This window comes from Drosophila simulans, chromosome X (assembly GCF_016746395.2).
Source record: "Drosophila simulans strain w501 chromosome X, Prin_Dsim_3.1, whole genome shotgun sequence".
In the NCBI taxonomy this organism is placed as follows: Eukaryota; Metazoa; Arthropoda; class Insecta; order Diptera; family Drosophilidae; genus Drosophila; species Drosophila simulans.
Genome location: NC_052525.2, coordinates 10223216 through 10245000, shown reverse-complemented (window position 1 = coordinate 10245000; position 21785 = coordinate 10223216). Strand labels below are relative to the sequence as shown.

Below are 21785 nucleotides of genomic sequence, written 5' to 3'. Positions count from 1 at the left end.
TTATGGCATTTAAAATTTATAAAACTTTTCAATGTTTAAGGTACAAGGGTAGTTACGTTAGAATAAACTAAATCTAGGCTAAACAACTGAAAGTTCCACTGTAAGTTGCCTCCAATCCATGTGCCCTGTTTTCCTATTCTATTGAAATCCTTGCACCAGATGTCCTGGAGCCTCATCCTGAGCACCTTTCTCATGTCCATGTCATGTCTGGTACTTTTTCGGTTCAGGCCCTGAAATTTGATGCATTGGATGTGCTTAGGCAAACTATGACAGCCTGTGAAGCGATTGCGATTGGCACTCCTTTGATTTACTGCGCCCTTTGTCCTTTGGATGTCAGCAGGATCAGAGGAGCTGACCCAACGTTCCAGGATCTTCTGCACACGAACGCAACAAAAATGACACACAAATTTGCATCCCAAAATTCAAGAACATACCACTGTGCGATTTGTTTTAAAGCATATATAATTAACTCTTAAGCAACTACTGCCTATTATATGGTAATTCTGAATGCATAATTATGCTACAAATTGGTGTGTACTCGATATTCTATGGTTTCCCTGCTTTCGTGTGCCCTCGTCCCTGCCTTCAGGTGATGTTAAGTGCGAGCCATAAAAATTTCATAAATTCTTCAGCTGGCTCAGCATACACAGGCATGCACATCCTCATGCGCATCCTCGTCCTCATCCTCGCACCCACGGCGTGACTTTATCCCTCATCCTTGTCCTAGACCTGGCACAGCTGCATAATTAAGTTGCCAGGACGAATACGAATACGAGGACGTGAACGTGGACGTGGGCGAGAACGAGGTGTGAAGGTGGAGGAGTTGGGCGGTTGGGCGGTGCGTCCTTGGAGTTTTATTAACTTAATGTCTGCTTAAACGATGCGTCGCTTGCCGCTCTTTAAATATTTAAAATTAATTCAAGCCCATTCCCTCGACCGGTGGCGCAATGAATCAAAATCAAAATCAATTGCCGGTGCCCACAGTTTGCCACTGATGTTGACGTCGTGCTGCAGGCAGGTAAGGGTGTTTCCCGCTGCTCCAGGTTGCTGGTCTAATGCGGTCCTGGGGCCTGATACCGTCATTACGGCCACATTGCGGCAGGACACCAGGCAGGCAACGACGTGGGCAACGGGTTAGATGCAATTACCTCTGCCTATGATGGCATTAATTATGCAAAACAACTAACGCTGCCGGAGCCACGGGCTAGTGGGTGGCACTGGGTGCCAGTGGGTGTTCCCCGAGCACGGAAATCCCAGTGTGAGTGTGTGTGTGTGTGTGGATTGCAAAAGAAAGACTTTCGCCGACTTCCTGGCGATTGCATGTGCAGTAGAGCAGCGCTGGCCGTAAATGAAACATGCAATTTATTTTAACCCAAATCGTTGCCTGTTTTTCTGTAGCCCGTTATGCAATTACTGCTTGGCATATTCCCTTTGGGGCGATAAGTACGGCTTTGTCTGGCGATTGAATGCTCAGCTCACGCATACCCAAACCCCTTCTAAAAGAGAAAATCGTTCTTTTCTGTGCTTAAAACATGGGCAAATTTTCTGTAGCACACTGTTTTGGGCGTCCGCGTAGTTTAGTTAATATTTTGCAGATTTTCGCCTAGATGTGCAATTAAGCCCGACTTTCGTAAGCGGTGCTCAAGGATTAATTCAATTATGGCTAGCTTTCGTGTTGGTTAAATTGTCGCTAAGCGGATTGGAGTGCACTGCATGAAAACTGCTGCAATTTGGGTTAAAAACCATTTTGGCCAAGAAAAAAAAAGAAAAACAAAGAGGGGGATGGAAAACCGAGGGGTTGGTGATCAAATGCCGCATGACAAAGGCACGGGAAACGCGAAAGCGAAAGGAGAGAAGTGTAATGAAAAGTGAAAGTGACTAAGATGTTTTTCCCGAGCTCTTGATGACGTGGGCGAGCAGTAGTAATGTTGACAAAGCCAACAACAGCAATAATGGCGGATTTGTAACGTTTTCCCCCCAAATGAAAATGGCAGCACGCGAAAATGGCGAGGAACTGACATTTAGGACGCGAGGCGGAACAGCCGAGGAAAGTTGGAAAATGCCAAAAAAAAAAAATAAAGGGGAAGCGAAGAGGAAAACGATGACGAAGACGGCGAACAAGGCGAAAACAAACATGACGAACAGAACAACAGGCGGTGGCAAACAATAAAAAACCAGGCGGGTTGCCACCAAAGTAGTCTCCAGGGAAATGAAATGGAAAAGCGGATCCCAAATCCTCAAAGACTTTTGCAGAAAATATCGGAAAACCACGAGAAAAATAATTACAAGTTTAAAATAGAGAGAGAGAGAGAGAGAGATAGAGAGAAAGAGAGAGAGAGAGAGAGAGAGGCGCAAGCAATAAATGGGATTATCTTTCAAACAATGCAATTTATTTTTTAGGCATAGAAAAAAAGTAGTTTAAAAAATTCTACTTAATCGTTTCACTGCCTCTTATGGTAGCTTAAATGTGCTTTTACTGCTTTTATTTACTGAGAAAATACTTAAGAGGAAATTGCCTAAATCTGCGCACAAACGGGTCAAGGAGCTGCTCTCAAAAAGCCAGAACTTCTCATACCACCCACCCTGGAAAAAAAAAAACACACACACACAAATCAAATTTGTTGTAAGGCTCGCTACACTCGAGGGTTGACTGACTGCCTGATATGTTTTCGACTAACTGACTAAATGACTGACTGACTCATGCCTCGAAAAGGTGAGTATGTACATATATACGTATGTGGGTGAGAAGTGGGACATTTCGGGTGGTGGGTGGTGGGGCGTGTGTTGAATGGGTGTCATTGTCGCCGTTGGCAAATGTGTTGCTTACGAGCCTAAAGGATCCATTAATAAAATGAGTTGGGCATAAATTTCAACTGGCATCCTGGGCGGACATTTCGAGGGGCTCCTAATCGATTGAAAAGTGAATACTCCTCCATGGTGAATCTCCTTGCTACAAGCCAAACACACCTTTAAGCGGCTTACGAAGACCCATCATCCGATTTATACGCCACGTCCTTCTAAATGGATCGTAAAATTTAGCTCTCGTCTTAATGCTAATATTATTTTGCCAATTTTTCGTCTCTGTTCGACCGTGTGTGTGTGTGTGTGTGTCTGTGTCGGTCTGTTTGCCTGACGATAAAGTGTTTTGGCTATCACCTGAACTGCACAGAGTCACCTGGCTACCCATTTTCCTGCCAATTCCGGAGTGACTCTTTGACATATCTCGGTGCGTGCTGAGCGGGTTTTATGGCACAAGTTTTCATTGGCTTAATGCATATTTAAAATTGGATACATTCAAACCTGGCCGAATCGTTTCTCCAACATATTCCTACGTACGTACATATATCCCGAAAATTCTCCCATTTCAAGCCAGCATAATGCCGCTTTGATCTTGCAGTATTTAAACTGATAGCGATGAAAGTTTTAGCACAATGTGCGAGAGTGGAACTGCACTGGCAAAAAAAAAAAACTGCTAACTGATTTCCACACATTTTTTTATTATTATTTTTAAATAATATATTAAACACGTGTTAATGCGTTACAAGCTGACAGCTTGAAATACATCAAACGCCTGCTTTTAGACACCTTTTCAAATGAGTTTCATTCCCTTTATATGTGTATTAAGTTTTCATATAGTTTCGTACATTTGTGCTCGTTTGTTTGTTTTTAATTTATCACATCAGCTTGATTACTTATTTCCAACCGCATTGTGTATTGACATACAAGGCAGACTGGCAAAAAACGTGGTCAATAAAATGTAAATATGGCTTGTATTGCTTTAAGCCATAACTACATTTTTTCTCTCTGTTATGGTGGAGTGGGGGTATTGGGTTTTTTTCTGCCTGGTTGCATTGGGGGCTGTGTGGGTGGGTGGCTGCTTTGGTTTGGTTGAGTGGGTGGTTGGTTTTGCTTTCGCTGTCAGTCCATTATCAGTGGTGCTGCAGCTGCAGAAACGAGAACTCAGCTTCAGCTTCAGCTGAAGCACATGCAATCCATAAAGTTCTTCAGTTTCGGGCGGAGGATTGCGGGGCTTCGACTAATGTGTTTTTAAGGTGCCCATCATCGAAGCAACACCCAACCCCCCTGACACACATACGTATGTACATGGATACAGTTGGTTGGCTATGAGGGGGGTACTATACTATATACTATATACTATTCACTATATTGCTGCCATACTTCATGTTGGGCTTTAATTCGACGTCTACGGCTGTCGTCGCTGCCTTCAATTATTGGAATACTATTCCAGTCACGTCGCTGCGTTCGTGTCTGCCCTGTTTTCCTTTTGCTCTCCGATTGTTGCTATATGGCTATATGGCCTCGTTCCTTCTATAACTTTTCGTAACGATTTTTCTGCACAGCCCAGGCAGACCCCAAATATAAAACAAAAAACAAAAAAAAAAATACCAAAAATAGCTGGCAAAATTTACAACAATCGCACGCCCCCAACGAACACACCCCTTTTACTCTCTCATGGCCCCATTGCAATTTGTGGGAAATTTTCAGAGTTACCATCCCACACCGTAATACGCCCCCATTTGAACTGTAGTTCCAGTTTCAGTTTTGCAACAACATTTCTGGTTGTTTTTCGAGGGTAATAAAACGTTTCGAATTAACGTTTTGTTGCTAGACAATTGGGACACAAAGGGATCGACGTGCGGGTTTGGCTCAATGGGAGCCTTGAGAATTCTTTATTAGCCGGATAAACTTTATTAAAGTGTGAGTTTGGTCAGCGAATTACAATCCTGCTTCAAAGGACTCCGTTCCTTCTTCACATTGCCAACACTTTGTTAAAGGAATTTATATTTGTATATTAATATATTTGCACTCCATGCACAGCGGGTGTACAAAAGACATGTATTGTGTACCTTTACAAATGAAATATGTATTTTCTGTAGAAAAATATACACAGTCCATCTATTTAAGGTATTTTTAATAAAAACCCATATCAAAGAAGGAAACTTGTGCTGCAATAAATTGACTTTATTTCGAATACCGATGAATCATCTTATCATTAACTCTTCTCGTCTTCATTAGCAGCTACCCACTTCATCCCAAGTCGCTGATGGATGGCGCTCTAATGCTCCTCTTGCCACAAATAAAAAATAGAAACAAATAAAAATAAAATAATACCCAGTTGGCAGGACAATTAACACGAGTGAAAGCGGAGAAAGTGCTGACAGACCGGCGATGGACGGCCAGTCCGAGTTAATGAAATGCTGGCGACGTCGACGACAATTGGAATAAATTGCTGGTTTGCCTTGGAAAGGCTCGGGAATCAAGGAAAAGCCACAGGCGACTTACGAGTGGGTGGTGGAGCGGGAGCGGGAGCATGTGGCGTGTGGCATGAGAGCCAGCGACTCATCAGCCAGAAAGCCACTTTATTCTATTTCCGTTTCCGACTGTTGTCGCCAGGCTCAAGACTATCCGAACCCAAACCCCAACCCATCCATCCGACCACCCACTCCATGCTGCTCCAATGTTGTTCTAGCCAAGCTGCCGAGTATGTAATGCGTTTCCGCTAGCCACAAACTGTGGCAGCAAGTGCGTGCCAAGTAGCTCCAGCTCAAGCTCCAGCACAATCCCAATTTCAATTCCAGAATTCTGGAGCGGAGTCAGGGTTCAGAAACTGTGAAAATATCAGAGACAGTCTAAGAATGCTGGATGGTTTGGATTACCAGCTATGAATTTCCTTTTTAAAGGGCATAAAATCATATTCAATAATATGCAATCATATGTTTGAGCAGAAGTAACATTTCATTCAATTTATCCAGATCGGAACTCCACGAAAGGTTTATCTTAATAAACACAATAGCTGAAAATACCATAAGGTTTCTAAAGTCTCAAGTTTCAGTACTGAAACTACAGACGTTCAGTCAATAAAAATGGCAAGCTCCGCAATTTGCATCCGATCATAAAAGTTGTCGGGACCAGCACGTTTATCCGTACTAAAGCGATATATAACTTAACTACTTCTGATCCGTACGAGACTAGGGTATAAAAAGCGCCAGAAAGGCGATGTAAGTCAGGAGTTTGGATGTTGCAAGTGGCTGTGGCTGTGGCAGCCACGCCAAGCCAACGAAATGACACTCAAAATGTCAACGTCACCGCCAACTGAGGAGCAGAAAGGAAACGGGACAAACGGGGCCAGGACATTGTATATGCACAATAATGATGGCTGCGCTCCATCTCGCCAGAAGTCTGAATTCGCCCACACACCCTACATAAATGTATGTATATGTCGTATGTTTCTATATACCAGTAGTTGCAAGCCAATCCCGTGGCACGCATTTTTATATTACATCGGGAATGAAGACGTTGACGGAGGCGGCGGCAAGATATATGAGTGTTGCATGAGGCAGCAGCCAAAGTTCTTGCGAAATCCCCAAGTTGACACACTTGGAAAAATGTGTCTGGCGTGGAGGAGGAATGATTCACTTTGCGGATCTCAGTCGTTTGCCATTGGGATTAGCAAGCGGAAGGATATGGAGTATAAATTCAAAATCGTGTGGCAACTGCAGATAGCGAATGGATCCTCTTCAAAATGGCATATTTGACTAAACTAAGTTGCTAAGTTATATATTTGAGCTCATTAATAATTTTAATTAGGCATTTTATATAAAATCTTCTTCTCAGTGCAGCAGCAGACTCAATTTTTGGTCACAGCTTAAGATTTCCAGATAATTTCTTGCAATAGCTGAGATTTATGCAACCGAAGACAAATTGCACAAATAGTGCCAACAGCAGGGATAAACGGAAAGAGTGATGGCTAAAGAATGTGAAATCCGGGCTAGCTCCATTAGTCCACCCACAGCTTGACTTTTACGATTTCCCTATAATGGTTTGGCAGTCAAGTAAGTCCATTCGACTCGACTCAATCTGGCCAAGTATTTTCCAATCTACCACTAAATGCGCTTAATAACTTAAGACCCAGTCCGTGTTTTGGACTTTCGCCCCTTCTGGAAACTCCTACTGTGTTGGGCATACCCATTGCATACTTTATGAGCAGGGATTATGGTCATTAAGGTGCCAGCAGCCGGCCAACTCACATATGGCCAGCAACAGTTGGCGCTCATTTCGTGTGAGTTTCGCCCGAATTTCGGGTTGGATGGGAGTTGCACTTTTGGTTGCCGGTTTTTTTTTGGTGTTTCGGACCACAAAACGTTTAGCGTTAAGCCGGCAAAAGCGTTGGGTTGGGGCTCAATTATGCTTTTGGAGCCCCGAACTGAGAGTCAAGTGGGTTTATCCTTGCTCCTCTCAAGGGGCAAACATCTGGGAAACGTCATCGATGAGTCACAGCTTGTTTGGAGCCGGGTTGAAGGTTGACTTCCAGTTAAGGGTTCTGTTTCGGGTTCAGTTTCAGTTGTAGTTGTAGTTGTAGTTTTAGTTTTGGCTTGTTCTTGTTTTTCACGTCGCTCGTTTGCCAAATTAGTTTCGGGGGAAAGTTTTATTTTTAGACCCACCACCCACTCTCCGATTCTCATTTCCGATGCCATGTGCCACCCACAACAAAGTGACATGGCCACCCCAAAAATTATCTGACAAAGACACCCCCCCAAAGGGGCTGAGGGCGAGTTCAATGACACGACAACGAGGAGATGGCTGCCTATTTAAGTGTTAAGAGGGTTGGGCTGGCATGCCCAAGTGAGTGTCTCTGCTTGGCTTTCTCTTTCTCTTTCTCCTTCCCTTTCTCTCTGTCTCTGTCCCCATCTTTGTCTCTCTTTCGCGTTCTCCCTCTATCTGCCTGTCTGCCGCCCAGAACTTTCCCATTTTCCTGAGGGGTGCCTGGTTCCGTCGCCATCGCTGATTGAGCCCAACAAATCGATTTCCATTGATTGATAAAGCTACCAAGGCAGCTGAATAAGAAGAAAAACTGTATGCTCCGAATGAAAGAAAAGCATTTAATGTGCAAAGGATTTTCCCAATGACATTGCATACCATTAGACTTACTTTCAGTGGTTTCGAAGTCACCCGAAATTGCTCGCTTTTTTTTTTTACCTAAAGTTGAAATTTAAATCCATTTGCTTTGCCTGTTTTGGGACTTGCGTAACATATGCGATGCTTTATCTTCGATAAATAGCCTACGATTCGAATAAATGTAACTGGGAGTCATTAAATACCTAGGGATAAGGTCAAAAACTGCGTTCAACTCGGCGAACAATGCGCAATACTGATAAATCAATATTATAAACAAAATGACAAATAAAATGCCACGCGTAGTCCGCAATTGGAATTCTGATAAAAGATACGCAACACTCTGGTAAATCCAGGGGGGGGAAATGGAGAATTCGAGAAGTGGGAGCCAAAGAAAAACATTGTACAAATATTCAGAGCACTTTCCACATTCATTTATTGAGCAAACAAACGGGGCGGAGTGGCGGGCGGTGGTCTTTCACCCAAGCAGACAGCGGGGTGGAAAAAGGAAAAAGGCGGGCAGAAGGTCGCCCGGCAAGTGGGCGGTGGGTGGTGGGTGGTGGGTGGTAGGCGTGTGGCCGGGTTTCGGCTAGCGACAGGCGTCAAAGGTCGGGCCCCTTATTTATTTCCAATTCCAATGCTGTGTCATTTGTCGGGCAAATGTATCCACCACCACCACCACTCCCAATTAAATCGGGCAACGGGTGCAAAGTGTGAAGCAAAGTGAATGGTTGCAAAGAGTTTACATTATCTTGAGATGCTTGTGTCCCAAAGGTTTTCAAAACAAATCCCACTGTGACAATAAAGGTATCCAAAATGGTGGGGTTAAGTGGGGATGGACCTGAGTACGTGGAATGTTGTAATAATGTCATAGATAGCACCGAAATATACCATATATACACATTTCAGAGATAAACAGCGTGTCAAATTATTAAAAATGTAATATAAGGGAATCACTGTCCAGGAAGAACTCTCAGTGTAAGATTTTATTTTATATATACATATATTTCAAATGTCATATTTTTAGCTAGACATCAATTTAACGGGTACATCACTTCAACTTTCCCAGCGGCTTTCAGAATGCCGATGGCGGTTTTCCTTTTATTTTGTTTTGTTTTTTTTTTTATTTTTAGTGAGCCAGCGATTTAAAGAGTCGCCCAAAGACACGTACGAAATGCTGGAGCGGGAAAACGAGGAAAATCAATGGAAATTTATGTGACTCAAATATCAAACAATTTTATTTCCCATGTCCAACCGTCTGCCGCAGTATACATTGCGATATTTTTCACTTTTTGTACATTTATTTTGGATCTCAGCTCTTCTAGGGGTATGTCCATATCCATATACGAGTATATATGTAGGTACTACGCGAATGCATTGAAAATATTCCCAGAAGAGAAAAAGATAGCCGGTTTAAAATCGTGTGCATTGTGCATGCTTAATTGAGTTGTCCCCGTCCTCTGGGCTTTTCTTTCTTTTTTTTTTTCTTTTCTTCCATATATTTTTTCTTTTTTTTTTCTTCCATATATAATTTCTTTTTTTTTTTCTTCCATATATTTTTTTCTTTTTTTTTTTGCGGATCCTGTTCTGGCGCCTTCGATGATGGAGGCGTGGTCACATGTGTGCTTCAAACAGTTTATCGTGGAGAACAGCACCGAAAAAAAAAAAAAATAAAGGAAACCCTACTACCCAAATCTCCCCAAAATCCACCCGTACGAAAGCAACCCACCCATCTCTGTTGATTTAGCCCTGCAAAATGTCCTCGGCCCGTAAATCGCGCACATCGCTTCAGTTGATTTCCATGTCACTGACAAAACACAATTTGCCATCGCCTTTTGTGTACATAGCTAAATTCTGGATGGGCCACTGCATACTGCATGCAGGATAAAGGATACACCATACACCATACACCATGCACACAGGACATGCGAGACATGGAACAACATCGTTGGGGGTTTCGTTAAAAAGGATTAAAGGTGGACTGTTTGCAAAGCCCGACTGGCCGGCAAATAAGAGGACCAAGATGACATCTAATCTGGAGAAATCCAGGGGATGTTCTTGGAACTGAACGGTTATATTAATATGAAATATGAAAACCCTACCAACGGGGGTGCATTCTGGGGGTGAAAGCATTCTATTATCCTCGAGGCATTCTTAAGGTATCGGTTTTTCAGTACTCTAATCATTGAATGAGTTTATATAAATGAAAAAGTCTCCCTCCTCTGCTGTTCTTATAGCTTTATTTCTGATTACAAAATAGAGGGGAAGAGCAGTGTCAATTAAGTAAATTAAGAAAACAAAGTAAAGCAAAAACACTATAATCCTCACATTAAAATGATCCGCAAGCAAAGTACTTTTAATTTACAAAGATATTAATACTGTTGTATGCAAGCAGGGAAATAAAAACAATGGATGCAACGAAATTATAGCTCATGCAAATCGAATATATCCCCGTTTTCCAAAGTTACCGGGTATGAAAATCCATTTACTTTATTCCTTCAATGCAATTATTTGCTTTCAATGTTAATAATTTGATTCAATTTTAAATCAATTGCTTATGGGATTTGCGCAGGCACACGTGAACAAAAGCAAAAGGGATTTAAGGTCATACGACATAGATACATATACCAATATACATATATGAAGCGTTAGAACAATGCCAGACTATAATGCATTACACAGAAACCACAAAGTGTAGCAGCACAACCGCAAAATTAAACAAAAGTTAAGGAAAGTTAAGGTAAACTTGGCTACGGCCCATAGAAAAGTCGGATGTCCTTTGATCGATGAAAACTCATTCCGGCCTGGCGGCTTTCTCAGCCGTGGTGGTATCATTAAATGCCGGCCGAACTTGTGTCGACTTTCATCCATATTCATTAAGCCCACAAAAAAAAGGGGAGAAAGTTGCCCATGACTAGCAACAGTTACTCCTGGGGGGCTTTTCGGCCAGCTCGAAGGCGAATGAAAAACTATTTTTATTAATTTTACAAATGAACGCTTTGCTTTCCAATTCGATGTGGCCCTGGGATGGACCGCAATAAGCCTAGAATCCAGCTCCTAAGGTCCTTCGTCCTCATCTGCTCCCTACTGCTATGTCCATAACCACCATCATCATCATCATCATCACCATCTTCTTCATCGTTTGGCGTCGTTAGGATAAAGTTTTGCCCAAGCCGCAGAAATGATTGCTGTCACCGATAAGACGACTGACAATGGTCGAAAGGAGTTTGGTTTGGCGTTGGTGGTCGGTGAAAAGTTTTCACTACTACTTTCGGTTTTAATTTCGCAAATTGCATTTGCCAATGTTATTTATTCAATCCACTTGCTGCTGTTGCTTTTTAAGGAGCAAAAAACAAGGAATGAGGAACCAGAAACCAGGAACAGGTGCACAAGTGGCTTCGCCACCCGGATTGTCACATCCTGTGGCAGTGGAGCTCGATTATTAACACGATTCTTGGTGCGCGCGGCTTGTAACCACAAAAAAAAAATAAATATATATACTTGTCTGGGTGGCACTTGAATACTCCAGGCACTGATCCATGGTTATGCTCAAACCCACCCACACTTCCAATCAACCCCCCGCGCTCGTTGCCAGCTCTAATCGATTTTTGATGAGATTTTTGTATTCAATTTTGGTTTTGATAGGTAACGAGGAACGCATCGCGCGAAGGGTGTGCTTTCAGGTAGTTTTCTATAGGATGGAGAGGGGGTGGGCGGTCTTAGGGACCAAGGAATATCAGCTGAGAAGTTTTCCGGCAGAAGATGAAAATGGAAAGTGGGGCCAGGAAGTGGCGGAGCTGGAGGTGGAGCAACTTACAGAACAGCGACCATGACAACGATGCCATTGACATAATTTTGCACCGTTTTTGTTTGTACTGCCAATAGAAAAAGAGGAGCCAATTGAAACGGTGGCTCCACCCGGTGGTGTGGCGAAGTGGAAAAACTGATGGTGGGGCAACTAACCAAGTGCCTCGGGTGGTTAAGTAAAGGCAAACGGCGCTTTCTTTCTTTGTTTGGCTTTCATTCGCTTGAGCTCGAGTTGATTTACGCAGTTGCTCTCATAACTGGGCTAAGGTTTCACTGCAATTGACTTTCAACTGCAGTTCCGCCCTTCTCCTGCGAAAGGGGCGTGGCACCATTATACCTTTCAAGTGCTTTGGCTTATTTCCGAATTTCATGGGTTATCGAATGGTTTCTCAGCTTTCTTTGAATCATGAGTAGTTGCACGCAGAAGTTGGATTTATTGCAATAATTAGTTATTTGAAAATGTATATATATATGATTAGGTGTGTCTTTATTGTTATATTATTTTGGTTGCCTTTGATGTGCAATCCTAAATCTTAGTAATGATTTCTATGGCTTGACTAGTGAAGAAATGGGTCACCAGTAGGTTTATCCTTCACCCATTGATGTATGCTGTCTTTTCAACCGTGCGCTTTCTTTCTGTCTATCTCCCAATCCTATCTTGTTATCTTTCGCCCCAAATTTCCCCAAATTTTTCCGAATATTTCCCTCCTTACGTCAGCGTCGCAGTCTTAGTTTCGCATTCGTGCAAATCACATTAGTCGGCGTGAATCCTCGCAAAAAATCAGAGACCAGTGCAAGGCTGATTGAGCCTGAATATCGCAGATGTGTGTTGGGACCACGTTACTCCATTTTCCTTAGCCCTTCCTCCCTTCTCGCCCTGGTCCTGGATCCGCCAATCTTCATTCGCCCGCCCTCCTCCTTATCCCCATCGAAATTGGCAATTTCGTTTTCATTTAACGCTGACGAAATGCATTTCCTGAAATGAACAGCGAGCAAGCCGGAGATGGAGACGCGGAGTAGAGGGGATTGGAAATTGCAGGCTGGATGTTGGACCATGCAGGATGTGCCCGGCACAGAAGGACTCCACTGGCTTTGCGCAATGTCAAACGTTGCCGCAAGGACGGCGACCGGAAGTGCACAACGGCCACCGGGCAACACTCAAGGGGCAAGGCGGGTAGGGCCACGGAGCAGGGGGCAGGTGGCAGGTGGCAGGTTTACCAGGAGGTCACCTGCCAGGCACAATAAGTTTAATATATTGGCATGGACTTAAGCCCGTCCAGGTGCTGCTCTCCACTGCAGCTGAAAGACCATTCCGATCCGTATTTTCCTTTTTTTTTTTTATTGTACAGCTGCAGCAGCATAAGACGGCCAGCATATGTCCAGTGTCCTGGACTCCAGTTACAGGACACAGGAGTGAGCATTCAGGACTCTTAGCTCGGCGAAAAGCGGTCGGGACTCTGATGCCTGTCAGGCCATGGCAACTGATTCAGACTGATTAAGACATTCTGGCTAATTCTTTTGCACCTGGTACACGACACTGAATGCACTTTAATTTGTCTGGACAGATACCGAAATGTCGAAAGGTCAAAGGGAAAGTGGACTGCGGTGTGCTGTGTTATGTTAATTTAAGTCAAATAGGATTTCTGACGGGGCTAAAATGTAAGAGGAAACTCGATTGTCATCTACTTCATCAAGGCATTAATGATTATATAATGATAGCTGATAGATTCTTCGCATTTTTGACACTTTTACATTTCAACGCTTGCCACAACTTTCAAATTGCATTTAAAGTCCCTCGGTTTCTGCCCATTATCCATCGCAAAACGTTGTTCTTCAAACCGAGTGGTCTTAAGTTTCCCACCTGACTTTTCCAAATGCTAGCTTTAATTCCCCTTCAGTGGGACTTGCGCAACTTGGTCCGCTTTATCGGAAAACATTGTCCGCTTATCTTTTTCGCAGGACGAAGCGGAAGGAGGATTTGTGTGGCTCAGCTCGAACTGTAACCTTAGAGCCACTGCATTCTATCCCGTCCTACGCAGCCATTCCCCCACAGTCCATCTCTGACCTCAAAACTAAATCGAAACTTGCAGTGGCAGGACAATCTCGGCGTTATCCTTCCTCTGTTGTTCCTCTTCCTCTGGTCGAAGTTTGTGCGGCTCGAATGCAACAATTCGAATAGAAAACCAAATACTTTTCAGATCACAGTATCCCCCCACCCCCACCTCTACCATTTCGAACTGTTTGTCATTTGTTGTCCATGTTTTTGGTGCGGCAAGGGTAGTTACTTACCGAAAGTCCTCGAGTTACAACATGAAAGAAGTCGATGCCGGAGACACCTGTAAGTGAAATAAGAGCAGAGCAAAGAAGAAATCCATTAGTTAAGTTCCCGACAAGTCTGCCAGTTCATTACACCCCTGGAACAACCTCCTCCCTCCTGCTTCAAAAAAAGTATTGTATTAATGATGCAACTGTCAAAGTTTTCGGGCCGCGACTGTACCTGCTAATGAGGCAGCACTCCCCCACTCGCCAGATTCCTCACTTGCGGGGCGCCCCTTATCTTTTCTCTTTATTTTTTTCTTTCTTTTTTTGTGCTTTTCTCTTTTTGGTAAATTGAAAGGAATTAATGACAGGACTCAGGTGGGGCAAAATGGAGGAGACCACGTCAAAGACATGCCAAACATATCACGTAAAACATTAAAATGCTGGAGAGCTTGCCAAAATGAGATGGCCAAACAATGTTTGCTGTTGCCAAATGGAAATGTTGCTAAAGAAAATAAAGAGCAGGAAAATAAGTATGGAAAAAGGGGAGAAGGGAAATGAATTAAATAAATAGCAGAGCGGGAGAAAGGGCGCCTGGCAAAGAAAACAATTAAAAGAATTTATTGCTTCAGTTTAATGAATTTTCAGCTTGTTTGCACGCACACACACACACACATACACATGCCGAAATGGGTAGCTCAGCAGTTTCATTCAACCATTTGATGCATGGTGGGCGGTAGTGGGTGGTAGTGTGTAGCAGTGGGTGGAGAAGCTTAGAGGTGGCAGGCCTAAAAAGACGCCACAGGTGTAAAATGCTTATAAATCTACGGACTGCGTGCGAGTGAGTGTATGTTTATTGTGGAACATTGCTTAATGAAGTTTTTTTTGTTTTTGCCTTTTTTGTACCTGCTTCCAGGATCAGAACAGCTGCTTAGACAGCAATTGATGGGTAGTCAGGATTTCATGAGCCACCTGAGCTCTTGAAAACCATTTAAAATGGTCATGATAAAACGCTTCATGCAGCTCCAATTTTCGTTTGGAATTTATGCGATTTAAGGCAATTAACAATGTTGCCAAAGTAGGGATGAGTTATATAAAGAATTCTATGGTAACATCAGAATTCTGTTTGCAAAATCAACTTAAACCGAAACTTAATTTTATCTACTTGCACAAGCGTTCAGTGAAATATCCGTTAGACACTTAAGCTTAGTGACATCTATGGCATTATGGGCTAAGTAAAAAGGAGTGCTGATGGAAAAACTGGTGGACAATACAGCCCCCTGCCCGGCAATCGGACACGATGTCTCCGACATGGAAAATGGGGCGGAAAGTGGGTGGAAAGTGGAAGGCGTGAGGTAAGTAAGCGGATAGTGGGCGTATTAGGTGAGGTCCTGGCTTCTCTTGGCTCTCAATTATGAAACAATAAACAATTTGCCTGGCGCTTCCCTGTCATCTCTTCCAGTCCTGCCCTTAGTGTCCTCTGGTTTTTCTTCTTTTTTTTCGCCCCCTTATTTTCCTGGCTGCAAATTGGCTGCGACGCTTGTTGTCATCGCCATTTCACCGGAAGCTGATATTTGATAAATTTTTTGTGTCATCTTGTGTTTCATTTCTTTTTTTTGCGAGCACTTATAAAAAGCGAACAACAGTTCACTTTCCTGCGGGCTCATGCAAAAAATTTTAATTCAGTTTGGTTTGGCTTTTTTTTCGGCTTTTCTTTGCTGCGGCCAGCAGTGTTGGGGAGAATTGAGATTTTTGCCGACATTTTCCCTGGCATTTTCTTTGCTCTCGCCATCGGGCTGTTAATTTATTGCCCCCGGGGAATCCCCTGCCCGCGCCACCTGTCCATTTTCAGCTTGGCAACTGTTCGCAGGGCAACAGTTAAGTTAACTTGGCCTTGCCAGCAATGTGTTGTATTGGTTATTGATTTGGCCCTCCTACTTGCCAGTTGTGCAGTAAAAATAAACCTACACATTGATTTCACAGAGCTAAAAAAAAAAATGGGTAAAGAAACCAGCAGCAACAATTGCAATTGAAACTTGGAATTGAATGGCAGAAATACGTGTTCAAATGCAGTGAACTGCCAGAATCGCATACAAATTTAAAGATCTCAAAAGTTTACTGTCCAATTTAAAAGCGATTATTTTGTTGCCTAACAATAGAATTAACTATGTTTAATAGTTTATGAGTCATTATTTTGCGTTAAAACAAAGAACAAAAGAACACGTACAAAGTAGGAATCTATATATATTTAACCTTTTTTAGGTCACTATTTTAATGGTTTTATTTTTTCCGGCATAAGCCTATTGCATTTTCCGTAATTCTGGCTTAGGGGCATATTTTTGTTAGAAATTTACGCAGTAAAATCCAGGCCAAAGGCAAAAGTCAATTTCCCAAGGTTGTCTGACTTTGGCAAAAGAAAGGCGAAAGAATCGTTAACAGAGAACAGCTCGTAAATCTTGGCACTTTTCACTTGGCACTGACCAGCACTGGCTTCCTCACACTTTTGTGGCCTTAAATATTCATTTGTCGGAGTTGAAAAATTGAACGATTCTCGATTTGGATTCGAGAACTTGTTGTTCTTGTCGGTTCCTTCATTTTCGGTGTGAGCTGAAAATTGCAATCTGCTGACGGATAAAAGTATTCGCTGCGTGGGCGTGGCAACGCCTCGGATCCTTTGTGTATTGACCCGATATCGCCGTTGGCACAGGCACAGTCACATCGATGAGGTCAGGATATTAAGCCTTAATTTATGCAACGATTTCTTTGCGCAACGTGTTTATCGAGCGTCTTTCACAACATTGCCACACAAAGTGCCAGTTGGTTGGTCCTTTCGAGGAGGTAAGGTCCAAAAAAATAATAAAAAAAAAGGCTGAGAAGACAAATGAGAGAAGGTAAAATGCAGGACGACGCAGGACAATGTCCCTACATACAGGGCGGATCCATTAGGTGGAGCCAAAAGAGGATTTTCGACAGCTGAAATTCCATCTCACTGAGCCTCTTTCGGTGAAAAGTCAACATTCTTGCCTGCAGACTGCATTTTGTAGCCCATTAATATGGATTTTGAACAGGTTAAACACATTTACATTGGCCTACTATCGTTTTGTGAGCATTTACTTAGCTCTTTTTCCCAATCGTAAAAATAGTGGGATGTTTCTTTTGGAAAGTGTTGGAAGTGTATTAACTAAGCTTCATACACAGTGCTTAACAATATTTTGGTTATCCCAAAATGCACCAAAAATCCGGTTAAGTTGGGCAGGATTTTGTCAGTGGTAGATGGGGATTTGAATGGAATTGGGGAATGGATGCTGCACACATTGAGGCAGTTGGCAGATAGCAGATGGCATATGGCACATGGCATATGGTTGAATGCCTGGATGACTTGGTGACGTGGTTGGTTGTCTGCTCCCATGAGTGCGGAATGTTGGGAGCAGGGAGTTGGGATCCAGAAAGCTAAGAGCTCAGTGCTCTGAGCTGGGAGATTGCATTTTACTCAAGTAAACTGGGGCGCAGGATAACAGACAAGAGGATGCTGCATGTGAATGTGTTGCTGCTGCTGATGCTGATGCTGCTGCTGCTGCTGCAATGTGGCAATGTTGCAAGTGAGAATGCATCATTAGTGCAGGAAAAGCCACGTGTTGCTGGCGGAAAACTGCAATAACCCACTGGGAAGTACGGAGTATACCACTCTCGAGGGAGGCGAAACGAAACCATGTGGCAAATGAGGCTAAAACACAAGTGAATCCAGGCAAAACCAGAGAAGACATCCTCCTCTCCGATTCTTCTCTGTCTGTATTTCAGTTTCTGTCTCCGTTGCCAAGTGACGCTGATGGATGGATGTAGATGGTATAGGACAGCAGTCAACGTTCATTTCCTGGCCGGGAAACTAATATCCAAGCAGGATGACGAAAAAGATATACATTCCGGATTCTCTACATTTGACAGAATTCGTTCGTCCAAGCGTATTGAGTTATCAATTGGATTTTTTAGGACAGGACATAGCACAGGGCATTATACGCAGGGCTCGGAAACTAACGCTTACTTGAGCTTAATGCATGTTGTAATCCACAATTGCCTAACCATTTAGTTAGGCTAAAAAGTAGATGTTGTTTTAATCAAGTGGTAAAATAAACATGTTAGCTATTTGAAATTTAGTAGCATGTATTTTTAGCATGTTTATCGACAATTAGTCACCACACTGATTTTATAGACGAATTCAATAGTAGCCTTAGGAAGTAATGACTTTGTGCTTTAGCTGAAAACATAACAGTTTAGTTTCATTCCGAAAGGATCTAAACGAAGCCCAAAATTATACGTATTTTCCTTGCTAAAATTTGTTGTATATAAATATGCCGAAACACACTCCATACACATGGCGCCAACCGGACTTTCCCGGTGATGAAAGCGACGTGGCCTGGAAGGATCCCACCCTGCTGGTCATCTGCCAGAATGCCGATGTGGCCAAGGCGATGCAGCCGCTCATACGCGCCCTGAAGCAGCCTTTTGCTCCTGGCCTGGTGGTCAGTGTCTTTGTCCACGAGACGATGAGGGATTCGTTTTGTGATCAAGTGCGCAACTCCATGGAACGAATGCACCACCAGGCGGCCACTCACTCCACCTATGTGAAGGCAGTGGAAATGATTAAATGTCTCCAGGCGGAAGTGGTCAGCATGCTGACGCCAGACGACATTCGCTTCCAGTTCAGAATGTCTGATGCTTCGCCGGTTATTGTATGCGAATTCGATCATAGTTTCTTTGGAGGATCGCGACCCAGTTCGGTGGTGACTTTGCACACATTTCGCAATGCCACCGAATTACCCCGTCTTTTGGCCACCGAACGTGTGCCATTTGTAAGTGTCGCCGTTTGGGGAAGCCATATGGCCACCGTTTATGAGGCGGCTTTGCAATTGGATATCTCAGTAGTGTATATCAACTGCCACGGAATATCACTGACTCCCATCAAGAGCTTTCTCGACGCCGGAAAGCCGCACGTGGTGCTGGCCCAGTACCATCACTTCGAGGTGATTCTCCACGGCGGCAAGCATCGGGCTATCGTGTATCCGGCTATTGTACTCGGCGAGCCACCAGTCCGGGCATCGGCGGGATCGGATAAAAAGTCCGCAAAGGAAGAGCAGCGGCGTGTGAAAGATGTCAAAAAACGAGATGAGAAATCCTCGCCAAATTCCAATGTCGATTGTTGCCACACGCTCATATTGAAATTAAATTAACACAATACGCAAATAGGTTACATAACATACAATTTTACTCTTAGAATAAGAATAAATTTTTAAAGGTTTTTTTAATTTTCATATCAGATCCTTGATGCTTTCAATTTTATACAAGTATCGCAATATTTGGGATTTTCGAAGCTTGCTGATTATTTATATCTCATAGCTGCTGCATATTACTGCCTAAAAGCAGTACGAGTATATAAATCATATCCGTTCCATGCACTTTATGAGGCACAATCCACAAATCCGCCATTGGTTCCTTCAGAAACATCCCAAAGCCATAAACAACTGGCGACGCGTATGTAAGTGGGCGAGGGAACAAAAATAGTTCAAGTGCCTACATTCGGCAAGCCAAAGCACTTAGTCGTGTTGCACCACCGCCCACATGCCACACCCACCGCCTCCCTTTTGCCACCCACTATCCGCCACCTCATTCACACAGGCCACATTGCACATTGCATCTATCCGCGATTTTCGCAATGAGTTTCACTTAACTTTTGCGTCACTTAAATGTAATTTGTGGAACTTTTTGGCTCAGCCTTTCGGCTTGCTATGTGTGTGTGTGTGGGCGTGGCATATTCGCGGGGGCGTTGGGTTAACGTATGTATGTATGTTTGTAAATATGTATGTATGTTCTTATATGCACGGCTGTTGTTGCCCATTCGATTGCTTTCGCCGGCGGCATCGCTTCGTTCGCCACTTTTGAGTGCATTTCAGTGTAATCAAGCGCTCACTTCAGGAGTCCTTCCCAGTCCTTTTCCAGCCACCCAATCACCCAGCCACCCACCACCACTCCCTTGCCGCTATATGCATTTTAGCATTTCATCATTTGTTGCCAGCTTTTTGCCTACCAACTACAAAATTTGCTCCCCTTTTCTCGCTCTTTGCATTTATATTTTTTTTTTTCAACATTTCGATTTTGTGAGCCTACACCGAGAGAAAAGCGGGTGGTTTTGCGTAGCAGGGGCAGGGTGGCGCTGCAGTCCTGGCCCATTGTTTTTATATTTTCACCACCCTTTTTTAGGCGCCTCGCTGTGTGTTTGAGTGGCCTTTTAATGCAGCCGCTTAGCGAGCGTGTTGCAAGTTGCAACTCGAGAGTTGAATTGTTGCTGCCCATTGTTATTGTTATTGTTGTTGCTATTGTTATTGTTCGCCCTGCTGCTGGCAACGATATTCATTATTTATTTCACTGACCCAGTTACCCCAGTGCCGCGGCTGGTCCATGTCCTGACCCAATTTCCCAGTTCCAGTTTGAGTTCCAGCTGGCCAAATTGCCAATGGAAAAGGGGCGGATAGTTCATACTATCAAACAGAGAGTCCCACTTATCATCATTGGGATCAATTCTATGCAACTAGAAAATGGTATATCTTTTAAAAATTAAGTGTTCAAAAGTTAAGTTTTTTTTTATAAATGAATCAGTATTTTCTCAATAGCAATAAAAATAATTGTCCAAAAGTGAAGTGTCATACCTCATTGAATTCGTAACAAAATTCCCTATCGGCCTGTGTTCAAAATTGGAAATTCATTTTTTTTGCCAATTTTCGCAAATTTTGATGATGGTACCCCTTATCAAAAATGCAAAAATTTGGTAAATTTTTTTTTTTTAAATCATAAAAGTAGTGATAGGGATAGTTAGCTATGCTTATTAGCAGCAGAAAACAGGCTTTATTTTAGCGGTGATAACGTTTTTAGCCAAGTTATGGAGAAAACCCCGTTTGTAAATATTCGAATTTTTGCAATATTATTATTTGCTTTTTTTTTGCTAAAAAATAATTAGTATTTTCTCAATAGCAATAAAAATAGTTGTCCAAAAGTGGAATGTCATACCTCGTTGAATTCATAGAAAAATTCCCTATCGACCTGTATTCAAAATTGGAAATTCAAATTTTTTGCCATTTTTCGCAAATTTAGATGATATGGAAATGGATGTGGATAGTAAGCACTGTTAATAAGGAGTACGAAGCAGTTATTCTTTTAGCCGAATGAATAAGTCAGAGTAATGTTGTGGGAAGTTTAACAGCTAGTGCTCTAAACCAAGTGCTGTAAAAAGATATTCAACGATAATATAGTGAGAAGAAAGGAATGAAAATTGGATTGGAGCTACACAACAGCGTCAAATTGAGTGGAAGATATTGTATTAGGCTGGATAACAGATAGATCAACGGGACATGTCAGAAGATAAGTCTTCGGCTGATTACAAAGGGAGCAAGAGGATGAGGATGAGGAGGAGGACTGGAGTGCTTCAGGAAGTCAGGGATAGTTGAGGACAGCTGAAGAAGTCAGAAGTGAGCGGAATGAGAATGAGTGACTGGCAACAAATCCAACTGAATTCAACCATCCTTCCCGCTCTTTGTGATCCGCCGCCCGGGGCAACGAGGTCCTTCCTGGGACAATTACAAAATTTAGATTATGTTTTCGTTTTCGTTTTTTATTTCCCCTCCCGCCGCCTTTGTTGGCCTGTCCTGTTCCGTTCTGTTCTGTTCTGTTCTGTTCTTGCCACAAACAATGCAGCTTAAATGGAGCGGGGTCGGTGCAGGCGCGGGGCCATGGTGCTGATTGACAGGAAACAACGCCAA

At 43.0% G+C, this 21785-nt stretch overlaps 2 protein-coding genes across 16 annotated transcripts in view; one reads left to right on the top strand and one right to left on the bottom strand.

Moving 5' to 3' along the window:
• Positions 1–21785, bottom strand: part of LOC6725615 — a 76708-nt gene that overhangs the window by 12667 nt on the left and 42256 nt on the right. For all 15 annotated transcript variants that reach the window (XM_039297439.2, XM_039297443.2, XM_039297441.2 and 12 more), the window contains one exon: positions 14011–14057. The gene's annotated coding sequence lies outside the window, so the exon portion shown is untranslated. The remainder of the gene's footprint in view (positions 1–14010; positions 14058–21785) is intronic.
• On the top strand, positions 18199–19291 carry LOC6725614. Its single transcript, XM_002106585.4, has one exon. The coding sequence runs from the start codon at positions 18327–18329 to the stop codon at positions 19203–19205; it is 879 nt and encodes a 292-aa protein (XP_002106621.2). The 5' UTR covers positions 18199–18326; the 3' UTR covers positions 19206–19291.

Bases quoted from the DNA above. Each gene is read 5' to 3' on its own strand.
- LOC6725614 (XM_002106585.4), top strand. From the start codon at position 18,327: ATGCCGAAACACACTCCATACACATGGCGCCAACCGGACTTTCCCGGT.